The following is a 13778-nucleotide window of genomic DNA, read 5'->3' as shown; positions in this document are numbered from 1 at the left end:
TTCTACCGCACATATTGGTAACACTGTGTATCTGTAATGTCACAAGGATATAGCGGTTTTGGCAGGTCAGGTGTTTACATCAATTCTCCACAGTGTCACTTACCTGCAATGTCAAGGTCCACCTTATAATTGACCAGATGTGTGTGTACATTCCCCAGGACATGGCTGTAGACCCTGTTTCCAAAACTGAGTCCATCAGCGGTGAAGAAAGTGGCATGGATGTACCCTGTGGCGCTCACTTTCACTTCTATGACTCCATTTTGGTAGAACAGAAAGTCCCAGATATAGTCATAGTTATAGACGGTGGATGTTGTCCTCACCACCAGGACTTGATTTTCCAGCCCGGCATAGAAGCTGTACCCCCCATTATAAGTGCTGTCAAAGTGTCTCCGTAGGGGTATCCCCGTGGGTTGCTCAAAGATACACAAGGCATTCTTATACCGCAGGGGTTTGTCTGTGTCGTAATAATTGTAGAGATCCCGGTACGTGGCCCCTTCGGGACAGTCAATTCCTTTGGCCAACTCGTAATGCACAGTTCCCATCCCCCATCCAGAGTCTATATACTTTGTTTGCATCCCACCTGGTGTGGCCCCACTATAGAATGCAATGGCTTCCTGTATGCTCACCTCGTAGGCTATCCTCTCATTGTTATACTGGATATCGAATATCTGCAGACCCGCCGATGGACGCACATGGTAGGCAAAGCTCCAGCCGGTATATTCCACATAGTTTCCCAGAACTCTGTAACGTTTCCCTTGTGGTTCACATATTTTTGGACCATGGATATCTGTTTTGGTCTTGAATTCTCCACGAGGTATGAAGGTGGAATAAGGATCTTTGTTGTGATCTGGTAGTCGTAACTTGGTCAGTTCATTCTTCTCATATTTTTGGACAAACTCTTCGATGCCATCAAAGTATTGGCCATTATACCAGATCTTTTCGATGGTCCACTCTTCGGGGTTGAGTGAGCGATGGTTGAGTAAGAGCTCAACTCCAATAGGATGGAGGAAGAACCCTTCTACATACCTCTGGAGCAACAACCATGAGCGGCGTTCTCCGGAAGTCAAGCCCCGAGGGGCAATATCTGTGAAGGTGAGACAACGTGAGGAGCAATTGTAGAAGGAGAAGCCGGAGGTTTCCAGTAGGATATGGTTAAACCCCATGGTGAGGTCCATCAGACGTTTGTAGATTTTCTCATATTCCACAAAAGTCATCGGCCGAGACTCAAACCTTGCCGGCTTGTTGCCTTTAGATGTTAGTGGTCGGTAATAATATGGGTGAGGGAGGGGGCCAACAATGTATTCTGTGATGTTGGGTTGGGTTTGGTCTCCGAAGAAGATGACCACTTTGGCCTCTCTTTGAGGTCTGGGGCCATTGTTATCTAAGAAGTTCAGGACGTGTCGCTTTTTTGGCAAATTGAGCTCCATCATGAAAATGGAGTTTTTGCCGAAGTGACTTCTGATCGGGACCAAACGAAGCTGCTCCTGGTCAGTGAGGAAACTCCGAACCGATGTCATCTCCTCCGCGGTCAGTCCCGAGAAGACAGACGCCAAGTATCGACCCTTGGACATCGATTTAGAGAAGTGGCCGGCCTTTAGGACAGACATAAAGATCAGCAAATGTAGGAGAGATGTCAGGTCCATTGTGTTGGCTGTGAAATGTCTACGAACGAAAAAAAAGAAGACATTTAAAAAAAAATATTTGAGTTATGCAAAAAATTCAAAATATTGTTTTCTAAGCAGCATAATGGTCAACGGAGGGCGTAGGACCATGGAATTCAATTCCAGTGCAAATATGTTGATACACTATAGACCATAACAGAACCTCTGCAGAGAACACACCCATTTCTGATCTATTTCTGCACCATATGCTGAATTTCATAGGTAAAACACATTAACAATAATTTATCATCTTCACCCCCCCCCCCCCCCCCCATGCCTGCATCTAATGTTCACTGGGTCAGGTCACCTCTGATCTCAATCACTTAAGAGGATATACTCCTCCCCTCCAGCTCTATCTGTATACTTCTGCTATTTCTATGGGATCAGGATATATAGTAGTTATACACCTCCCCTCCAGCTCTATCTGCATACTGCTGCTATTTCTATGGGATAAGGATATGTAGTAGTTATACACCTTCCCTTCAGCTCTATCTGTATACTGCTGATGCTATCTCTATGGGAACAGGATATATATAGTAGTTATACAACTCCCCTCCAGCTCTGTCTGTATACTGCTGCTATCTCTATGGGAACAGGATATATATAGTAGTTATACAACTCCCCTCCAGCTCTTTCTGTATACTGCTGCTATCTCTATGGGATCTTGATACGTAGTAGTTATGCACAGTGGCGTTGCGACCCGGGTGCGGGGGGTGCGGCCCGCACCGGGTGACACCAACCTAATGGGGTGACACCAAGATGCTCCGCAGCACCCCCCCCCCCCAATCTGTGCCCGACCGGCCTCCCATCCGTCAGGAACCCCCCCCCCCCCGCGCTGTGTGTGCGGTGCGCCCGTCCGTCAGCAAACCCCCTCTTTCACCTTCACTGTGCGCCCGACCGTCATCACACCCCTCACCTTCACCAGCACTGTGCCCGGCCCGCTCCCACGTCTGCGCCGGCCTGACGTCACACCGCATGGCCGCGCAGGAGGACGTGAGTTACGTCACTCGCACGGCGCCCGGTGAGAAGGATCGCTGCGCTGGATGGGTGAGTGTGTATGTCTGTCTCTCTGTCTGTCTGTCTGTCTCTATCTATGCTTGTGTGTGACAGTGTGTATGTGAATGTGTGTGTTTGTGTGACTCTCTGAGTGTGTGTGTGACTCTGTGTTTGTGCGACTCTGTGTGTGTGTGACTGTGTGACTCTGTGTGTGTGCCTGTGAGTGTGTGTCTCTCTGACTGTGTGTGTGTGTGTGTTTGTCTCTCTGTGTTGTATGTGTTTTTTTTTTATTGTGTGTGTGTGTGTGTGTGTGTGTGTGGGGAGGGGGGGGGGGGGGTATGACCAGTGATCTATTGTGGGGAGACTTTGACCCATTGTGGGGAACCTGGAAGGGAACCTGCGGCCTAATGTGGGGAAACTACTACCAAATGTGCGGTGTCTATGCTACCTAATGTGGGGAGTCTATGCTACCTAATGTGGGGAATCTGTGCTACCAAATGTGGGAAGTCTATGCTACCTTATGTGGGGAATCTATGCTACCGAATGTGGGGAATCTTTGCTACCTAATGTGGGGAAATTGCTACCTAATGTGGGGAAATTGCTACCTAATGTGGGGAAATTGCTACCTAATGTGGGGTAACTGGTACCTACCTAATGTGGGGGAACTGGTACCAAATGTGGGGAATCTATGCTGCCTAATGTGGGGAATAGATGCTACCTAATGTGGGGAAACTGCGACCTACCTAATGTGGGGGCACTGCTGCCTACCTAATGCTCCCCCCCCTGGCAGTAGCACCCTCATCATCCACCAGCAACACCCCCCCCCCCCCCCCAGCAGCACCTCCATCAACATATCCTGATGGTGGATGATGGAGGTGCTCCTGCCAGGAGGATGATCCTGCCGATGGATGATGGGGGTGATACTGCCAGGGGGGATGGCCAGTAGCACCCTCATCATCCTCCAGCAACACCCCCCCAGTAGTACCACCCCCATCATCCACTAGCAACACCACCAATACCCCCCTCCCGTGGTAATAGCATCAGCTAACGGATGTTGAGGGGTGTTACTTTGGTTGTGGTATTATATTCAGACGGTGCACTGTATGGCAACGTTATATTCAGAGGGCGCAGTGGGTGGTAGTATTATATTCAGAGGGGGCAGTGTATGGCAAAGTTATATTCAGAGGGCGCAGTTTGTGGTAGTATTATATTCAGAGGGCGCAGTTTGTGGTAGTATTATATTCAGAGGGCGCAGTTTGTGGTAGTATTATTAGAGATGAGCGAACTTACAGTAAATTCGATTCGTCACAAACTTCTCGGCTCGGCAGTTGATGACTTATCCTGCGTAAATTAGTTCAGCCTTCAGGTACTCCGGTGGGCTGAAAAAGGTGGATACAGTCCTAGGAAAGAGTCTCCTAGGTCTGTATCCACCTTTTCCAGCCCACGGGAGCACCTGAAAGCTGAACTAATTTACGCAGGATAAGGCATCAACTGCCGAGCAGAGAAGTTTGTGACGAGTTGAATTTACTGTAGTTTGCTCATCTCTAAGTATTATATTCAGAGGGTGCAGTGGGTGGTAGTATTATATTCCGAGGGTACAGTATGTGGCGGTATTATATTCATGTGTACAGTATGTGGCAGATTTATATTATGGGGTACAGTATGTGGCAGATTTATATTCAGAGGGTACAGTATGTGGCAGATTTATTTTCAGAGGGCGCAGTTTGTGGTAGTATTATATTCAGAGGGCGCAGTTTGTGGTAGTATTATATTCAGAGGGTATAGTGTGTGGCGGTATTATATTCAGGGGTACAGTATGTGGCAGATTTATATTCAGAGGGTACAGTATGTGTTGGTATTATATTCAGAATGTACAATGTGTTGTAGTATTATATTCAGTGGGTACAGTGTGTGGTGGTATTATATTCAGGGGTACAGTATGTGGCAGATTTATATTCAGAGTGTACAGTATGTGTTGGTATTATATTCAGAATGTACAGTGTGTGGTAGTATTATATTCAGTGGGTATGGTGTATGGAAGGTTTATAATCAAAGAGTATAGTGTATAGTAGTATTATATTTAGAGGATACAGTGTCGGGCAGGTTTATAATAATAATTGTTTTCATATAGAGGATGAGAATGCGCTGGCATAGTGAGGAGACGTCTGGGCGTCACATTCTGCAGAGAGAAGTTTTAGCTGGAACAAGTCCTGGCGGTATGTACCATCTGAATTAGATAAGGGAAGACTATAGAGAAGACGTCACCTGTAGTCACTGATATTATTGTGTATTCTCCTCACTATAGAGAAGACGTCACCTGTAGTCACTGATATTATTGTGTATTCTCCTCACTATGTCCTATCAGAGCTGTAGTCACTTGTAAGTTCTACAGTTAGGTCAGTGAAACTACAACTCCCAGCATAACCTCACCACTGCTCAAAGGGGTACTCTACTGGAAAAAAATAATTTTAATCAGCTGGTGCTACAAAGTTAAACAGATTTGTAAATTACTTCTATATAAAAATCTTAATCCTTCCAGTACTTATTAGCTACTGTATAAGCGATTCACAGGAAGTTATTTTCTTTTTTAATTTCTTTTCTGTCTGACCACAGTGCTCTATGCTGACACCTCTGTCCATGTCAAGAACTGTCCATAGTAGGAGCAAATCCCCATAGCAAACCTATCCTGCTCTGGACAGTTCCTGACATGGACAGAGGTGTCAGCAAATAGCACTGTGGTCAGACTGGAAAGAACTACACAACTTCCTGTGGAGCATACACCAGCTTATAAGTACTGTAAGTATTAAGATTTTAAATAGAAGTAATTTAAAAATCTGTTTAACTTTCTGGCACCAGTTGATATAAAAGTAAATGTTTTCCAGTGGAGTACCCCTTTAAAGGAGTAGTCCAGTGGTGATTCAGTGGTGAGCAACTTATCCCCTATCCTAAGGATAGGGGATAAGTTGCAGATCGCGGGGGTCCGACCGCTGGGGCCCCCTGCGATCTCCTGTACGGAGCCCCGACAGCCCGCGGGAAGGGGGCGTGTCGACCTCCGCACGAGGCGGCGGCCGACACGCCCCCTCAATACAACTCTATGGCAGAGCCGAAGCGCTGCCTTCAGCAATCTCCGGCTCTGCCATAGAGATGTATTGAGGGGGCGTGTCGGCCGCCGCCTCGTGCGGGGGTCGACACCCGATATCTCGGCGGAGAGCCGGGGCCCCGTACAGAGAGATCGCAGGGGGCCCCAGCGGTCGGACCCCCTGCGATCTCAAACTTATCCCCTATCCTTAGGATAGGGGATAAGTTTTTCACCACTGGACTACCCCTTTAAGTAATTCTGGGAGCTGTATATTTCAATGGTGAAAACTTCTTTAACACTTTCCTATTCTGTGGCAACTGGTATATCTGATTATTATACTGGAATTTCTCACAATGCGCTACAACAGTGGTGTCTGTCACAACAGGCTAAAAAATTACTGGGGGGAGGGGGTAGGTATGGGGTGACACCATTTTCTACCGCACCGGGTGACACCAACCCTAGCAACGCCACTGGTTATGCACCTCCCCTCCAGCACTATCTGTATACTGCTGCTATCTCTATGGGATTAGGATATATAGTAGTTATACATCCCCCTCCAGATCTGTCTGTATACTGCTGCTATCTCTATTGGATAAGGATATATAGTAGTTATACACCTCTCCTCCAGCTCTATCTGTATACTACTGCTAGTTATACATATCCCCTCCAGCTCAATCTTTATACTGCTGCTTTCTCTATTGGATCAGGATAAATAGTAGTTATACTCCTTCCCTCCAGCTCCAACTGTATACTGCTGCTATCTCTATGGGATTAGGATATATAGTAGTTATACACCTCCCCTCCAGCTCTGTCTGTATACTGCTGCTATCTCTATGGGATCAGGATATATAGTAGTTATACACCTCCCCGCCAGCTCTGTCTGTATACTGCTGCTATCTCTATGGGATCAGGATATATAGTAGTTATACACCTCCCCTCCAGTTCTATCTGTATACTGCTGCTATCTCTATGGGATCAGGATATATAGTAGTTATACACCTCCCCTCCAGCTCTATCTGTATACTGCTGCTATCTCTATGGGATCAGGATATATAGTAGTTATACACCTCTCCTCCAGCTCTATCTGTAAACTGCTGCTATCTCTATGGGATCAGGATATATAGTAGTTATACACCTCCCCTCCAGCTCTATCTGTATACTGCTGCTATCTCTATAGGATCAGGATATATAGTAGTTATACACCTCCCCTCCAGCTCTACCTGTATACTGCTGCTATCTCTATGGGATCAGGATATATAGTAGTTATACACCTCCCCTCCAGCTCTATCTGTATACTGCTGCTATGTAGCCTTCTCTCTGGCTATGTTTGCACATTGCGTTTCTTGCTGTGATTTTATCTAAATCATGGCAAAAAGGGAGATGTACAAAATATGCTAGAAATGTGTCATTTTAACCACGATTTGAGAACAGCTAAGTCTGTTTCTAAAAGTTGTGGCTACCTAGCAGTACTGCAGGTAATTACCGTACGCTTTTTTGCAGTGAATGGCCGAAACTGGAAAAGAATGGCGCATAATCACAATAAAACGCAGCATAGTTACTGTACAGCCTAAAGACGTTGCATCTTCATAAAACGTCTCCATTGGGATTATAGGTCAAATCACTTTCTCCTCATGACAATATTTATTTCAAACTGCACAGTGTGAACTGACCCCAACCCAATTATCAGTCTAATCAGTTCACCGGGGTGACCTCCAGCGCCAGAATGATTAAATGACCAGGTGCAGTGATCAGACTCCACCCCCTCTCTCTGCAAAGCCAGAGGATTCATGGGAAGTGTAGGCAGCATTACATAGCCCACGTCACTGCCTGTCACATCAACAAAAAGAGGTAAGAAAAAGGCATATACAGAACTCTACATTATTCTCTGATAACATCCTGGGCTGCACTATACAGTAGTCCCTCAAGTTACAATAGTAATTGGTTCTGGGACGACCATTGTAAGTTGAAACCATTTTATGTTGAGACCAGAATTCTATGGAAACCTGGTAATTGGTTCTGGAGCCATCAAAATGGCATCCAAAAATAGGAAAAAGTGAGGATTAAAGAAAAATAAGTAGATAACTAATAGAGATAAAGCAAATCCTTCCATATAAAAGTAATAAAGATCTGCTGGGAGCTGTAATCACTGTCTATGTCAGTGTTTTCCAAGCAGGGAGCCTCCAGCTGTTGCAAAACTACAACTCCCAGCATGCCCGGACAGCCAAAGGCTGTCCGGGCATGCTGGGAGTTGTAGTTTTGCAACAGCTGGGGGCACTCTGCTTGGGAAACACTGGTCTATGTAGAGGACAGGAGCTTCTTCAGGGTCCTGTACAGTACACAGTGTCCTAAAAAAGTAACATGGAGTCGCCCTCACCTGGTGTCCAAAGGAGGGGGCGCTACCAGACATCAGTCAGTGCATACACTTCAGTAATACAGGTAAATAGTACAGAACATGTAATACCTCCCTGTACTGTAGGGGGCACTACCAGACACCAGTCAGTGCATGCACTTCAGTAATACAGGTAAAGAGTACAGAACATGTTATACCTCCCTGTACTGTAAGGGGCGTTACCACAAACCAGTCAGTGCATACACTTCAGTAATACAGGTAAAGAGTACAGAACATGTAATACCTCCCTGTACTGTAGGGGGCGCTACCAGACACCAGTCAGTGCATACACTTCAGTAATACAGGTAAAGAGTACAGAACATGTAATACCTCCCTGTACTGTAGGGGGCGCTACCAGACACCAGTCAGTGCATACACTTCAGTAATACAGGTAAAGAGTACAGAACATGTAATACCTCCCTGTACTGTATGGGGTGCTACCAGACACCAGTCAGTGCATACACTTCAGTAATATAGGTAAAGAGTACAGAACATGTAATACCTCCCTGTACTGTAGGGGGCACTACCAGACATCAGCCAGTGCATACACTTCAGTAATACAGGTAAAGTGTACAGAACATGTAATACCTCCCTGTACTGTAGGGGGCACTACCAGACACCAGTCAGTGCATGCACTTCAGTAATACAGGTAAAGAGTACAGAACATGTTATACCTCCCTGTACTGTAAGGGGCGTTACCACACACCAGTCAGTGCATACACTTCAGTAATACAGGTAAAGAGTACAGAACATGTAATACCTCCCTGTACTGTAGGGGGCGCTACCAGACATCAGTCAGCGCATACACTTCAGTAATACAGGTAAAGAGTACAGAACATGAAATACCTCCCTGTACTGTAGGGGGCGCTACCAGGCACCAGTCAGTGCATACACTTCAGTAATACAGGTAAAGAGTACAGAACATGTAATACCTCCCTGTACTGTAGGGGGCGCTACCAGACACCAGTCAGTGCATACACTTCAGTAATACAGGTAAAGAGTACAGAACATGTAATACCTCCCTGTACTGTAGGGGGCGCTACCAGACACCAGTCAGTGCATACACTTCAGTAATACAGGTAAAGAGTACAGAACATGTAATACCTCCCTGTACTGTAGGGGGCGCTACCAGACACCAGTCAGTGCATACACTTCAGTAATACAGGTAAAGAGTACAGAACATGTAATACCTCCCTGTACTGTAGGGGGCACTACCAGACATCAGCCAGTGCATACGCTTCAGTAATACAGGTAAAGAGTATAGAACATGTAATACCTCCCTGTACTGTAGGGGGCGCTACCAGACACCAGTCAGTTCATACACTTCAGTAATACAGGTAAAGTGTACAGAACATGTAATACCTCCCTGTACTGTAGGGGGCTCTACCAGACACCAGTCAGTGCCTACACTTCAGTAATACAGGTAAAGAGTACAGAACATGTAATACCTCCCTGTACTGTAGGGGGCACTACCAGACACCAGTCAGTGCATACACTTCAGTAATACAGGTAAAGAGTACAGAACATGTAATACCTCCCTGTACTGTAGGGGGCGCTACCAGACACCAGTCAGTTCATACACTTCAGTAATACAGGTAAAGTGTACAGAACATGTAATACCTCCCTGTACTGTAGGGGGCTCTACCAGACACCAGTCAGTGCCTACACTTCAGTAATACAGGTAAAGAGTACAGAACATGTAATACCTCCCTGTACTGTAGGGGGCACTACCAGACACCAGTCAGTGCATACACTTCAGTAATACAGGTAAAGAGTACAGAACATGTAATACCTCCCTGTACTGTAGGGGGCGCTACCAGACACCAGTCAGTGCATACACTTCAGTAATACAGGTAAAGAGTACAGAACATGTAATACCTCCCTGTACTGTAGGGGGCGCTACCAGACACCAGTCAGTGCATACACTTCAGTAATACAGGTAAAGAGTACAGAACATGTAATACCTCCCTGTACTGTAGGGGGCGCTACCAGACACCAGTCAGTTCATACACTTCAGTAATACAGGGGTTTTACCAGTAAATTGCCCATTCTGATTGGCCGGTTCTTCCGGCCATTGACACGTTTCGCAGATGTGGACTGTCCGTACATTGTATGTTGAGTCTGGTTTCAACTTACAATGGTCCAGAAAAGATCATTGTATGTTGAAACTATTGGATGTTGAGGCCATTGTAAGTTGAGGGATCACTGTGTAAGCAAAATAAAAAAAATTGCTTCTTCAACCCCTTTAACCCTTTTATTTTTGCCTTTTCGTTTTTTCCTCCTCGCCTTTTATGAGACAGAACTCTTTCCTTTTTCCATCCCCAAATCCATATGAGGGCTTGTTTTTTTTTTTGTTTTTTTTTAGTACATTTGTAGCAATTGTTTTATACAAACAGACAGTGGCGCTAAAACTTCCAAACCTCTTATCAAAATTCCTGAGGATGAAGCCAAAATTAGCTTTGACTTCTGCAGTAGCTCATTTGACAATGGAAATCTAACAATTGAAAATTGTCGCAAATGTTTGCGTATCCTTCCTCCGGACCACACTTTGAAACGTACTTAGATCTAAGGCTGCGTTCACATCACGATTTCTCCATCCGACTTGAGTAAACGATTTTATAACTTAAAATCGTATGAAATCGTATATAAAGTCGGATCCATTGACCTCTATTAAAAAATCGGATCCATTACACCCATAAGATTTGATCCGCATCCGATGTCACTCGATTTTTGTTCGGGTCTGAAATCAGGTTTAACCACGGATCATGGATCTGATTTTTTAATGGAGGTCAATGGATCCGACTTTATATACGATTTCATACGATTTTAAGTTATAAAATCGTTTACTCAAGTCGGATGGAGAAATCGTGATGTGAACGCAGCCTAAGCTATTCAGGTGCAGATGTAGTACGACATGTTGTATTGGAAAACCCTAATACACCAGAGATGATGATGATTATTATCATTATTTATTATATTTCTATTATTATGGTTACTATACTTTATTATAATTATTTGATAACTATCATTATTTTGTAATTATTATTATTATTATTGCTTTAATTATTATTGTATTATCATTTTATTATTATGATTATTCATATTATTTATTATAATGTCTTTAAAAAAATATTATTTTTTTTGTATTATTATTAGTTTCTATTATTATTTTTTATAATTATTTATTATTTTGGTATGATGATTACTATATTTTATTATTATGATTTGTATTATTTATTATTTTTTGTTATTATTATGTTTTACTATTAAGACTACTAAGATATTTTATAATTATTATTATTTATTAGGTTTGTATTATTATGATATTTTATTATGATTATTTTTATAGTTTTTGTTATGATTAAGACTATGATATAATAATAAGAATAAATATTATTTATTATATTGTATTATCACATTTATTATGATTTATCATTTTTTCAATAATTATTATTCTTTTGTATTATTATTATTTTTTATTATTTTTAATAATGATTATTATTATTATGTTTGTATTATTATTATATTTTATTATTAGGATTATTTTTATTGTTTTTATTATTAAACTATTGATATAATAATAATAATAAAAAATATTATTTAATATATAGTATTATCACATTTTTATTCTTTTGTATTATTATTAGTTTTTGTTATTTTTTTATTATTTTATTATTGTTTTTTATATATATTTTTTATTCTTTTGTATTATTATTTTTTTTTATTTTCGGTATTCTAAATTATGTTTGTATTATTATTATTTTTTATTATTATGATTATTATTTATTGCTGTTTGTCATTATTTTTTACTATTAAATCTATTATGAAATAATAATAATCATTTATTATTGTTATTATTTTTTTTATTATTTTTATAACCCCCTTGGCTCCAGTAATCAAGGAGTAATATTAAAACGTTGTTGGGATAATTTATCTTAACTTCAAGAGTTCGCTAGAATATCTTATTGCCTCAGGGAATCAGGACAAATACAGATTAAGCCGGCGTTCTGATTCCGAGCCGTTAAGAGGCCTCATCTGTATTTATAAAGAATGCGCCTTTTGGATAATTTTGGTGCCGGCACACGTGACGTCCGCATGGGTAAACAGCGGGTAAAGTAACATGATCTTAACAGAGAATGATATATTCTCCCTCCATTGTCTTTTATTAATTTCCTAAATTAAAAGAAAATTACTTTTAAAAAAAATTGACAAATCCTAAAAAAATGTAACATTAAAAATTTTTTTTTTAAATTAAAGGGTACCTCTCATCAAAAAAACTTTTGATATATTATAGATGAATGTTTGCAAAATAACTTCACAATTGCATGTTATTAAGAAATATGCTTCTTTCTATTTAATTTTCCACTTTGAAGAAATGACCACTAGGGGTCTCCCTTCCAGTCCCGGCAGCAAGCATTTCAGACTCATGCTGGAGTCCTAAACACTACGAGCTGCCAGTCTGCTTTGTTCACAAAGGAGAACACTCAGAGCTGCCAGCCTGCTTTGTTCACAGCCTGTTTGGCTGTGAACAAAGCAGGCTGGCAGCTCTGAGTGTTTAGGACTCCGGCATGAGTCCGAAATGCTTGCTGACGGGACTGATCGGGAAAAATACAATAGAAAGAAGCGTATTTTTCATTAACATGCTATTGGAAAGTTATTCAACATTCATTCATCTAAAATATATCAAAAGTTTCTTTGATGAGAGGTCCCCTTTAACAAAATTAGGAACAGATTTCTTCAAAATGCAACATCATTTTGTCTTAGGTCCCTGGAAACAAGAAGACGTAAAAGAGAAGAAGATCTGAGACGGCAGACGAGACATGTAAGGCAGTGTTTCCCAACCGGGGTGCCTCCAGCTGTTGCAAAACTACGACTCCCAGCATGCCCGGACAGCCTTCGGCTGTCCGGGCATGCTGGGAGTCGTAGTTTTACAACAGCTGGAGGCACGTTGGTGGGGAAACACTGGTGTAAGGTCCTGGGATCTTAGGGCTCAAGCCTGACCCGGAGTCTCCTCTTCTCAGGGCCCCTGTTTACGTCTTCGGTATTGGGGGGGGGGAGCCTGCGATTGTCTTAAGACGTAACGACGACCGCCCTCCTGAGCCCCCCTCGCCTCCAGACTGTCTGATACGATGGTACGTGACAGCTGCGACTGTCGCCTCCTTCGTCACTGAGCCGGGAGGGCGACGCTTCATGTGTGCAACATCTGCAGCACCAGGAGCCGGACTCACCTGCCGAGCTGAGCGGAGCGCACTGGCAGCGTGCGGTTACCTGGCTCTTCCCCGTAGTCTGTTATCAGCACTGCAGCGGGAACTTATTATAGAAGAAGGGGGGGGGGGGGGGGGGGGGGAGGATGGGAATATGAGTGACAGGAGGCAGAGGCTCGCTGCCAGTAACAGTACAACATGTATCGGAAATCCTACACAACCGTGAACCTTGACAGCGACACGAAATAAAACACAAACACAAAAAATAACTGCAAACACTCCATAAACATCCAGTTGGGGTTGCATCACATCTGCCCTCTTTCATCAATAAATCCTGTTTTTCGTCTTTTCATTTACATTTTTTTATTAAATTTTTGATTGCGTTTACCTTTATATTTTTTAGTGTGATTTTTCGGATGTCGCTAAAGTGCGCCCAGATGGCCAAAAAA

At 42.9% G+C, this 13778-nt stretch overlaps 1 protein-coding gene across 1 annotated transcript in view; it reads right to left on the bottom strand.

Annotated features, from left to right (window-relative positions):
* The window catches only part of AOC1 (amine oxidase copper containing 1), a 29343-nt gene extending 15896 nt beyond the window's left edge, over window positions 1-13447 (bottom strand). Inside the window, exons 1-2 of the mRNA XM_056518328.1 lie at window positions 13354-13447; window positions 104-1662 (exon numbers count right to left, since the gene is read on the bottom strand). Coding sequence (XP_056374303.1) covers window positions 104-1643 — 1540 coding nt within the window. The 5' untranslated portion in view covers window positions 1644-1662; window positions 13354-13447. The remainder of the gene's footprint in view (window positions 1-103; window positions 1663-13353) is intronic.
* Between the last annotated feature and the right edge of the window lie 331 nt (window positions 13448-13778).

Source organism: Hyla sarda, chromosome 5, assembly GCF_029499605.1.
Source record: "Hyla sarda isolate aHylSar1 chromosome 5, aHylSar1.hap1, whole genome shotgun sequence".
NCBI classification, from domain to species: Eukaryota; Metazoa; Chordata; class Amphibia; order Anura; family Hylidae; genus Hyla; species Hyla sarda.
The sequence above is the reverse complement of the archived record's forward strand: the minus strand, read 5'-3'. Positions and strand labels throughout refer to the sequence as shown.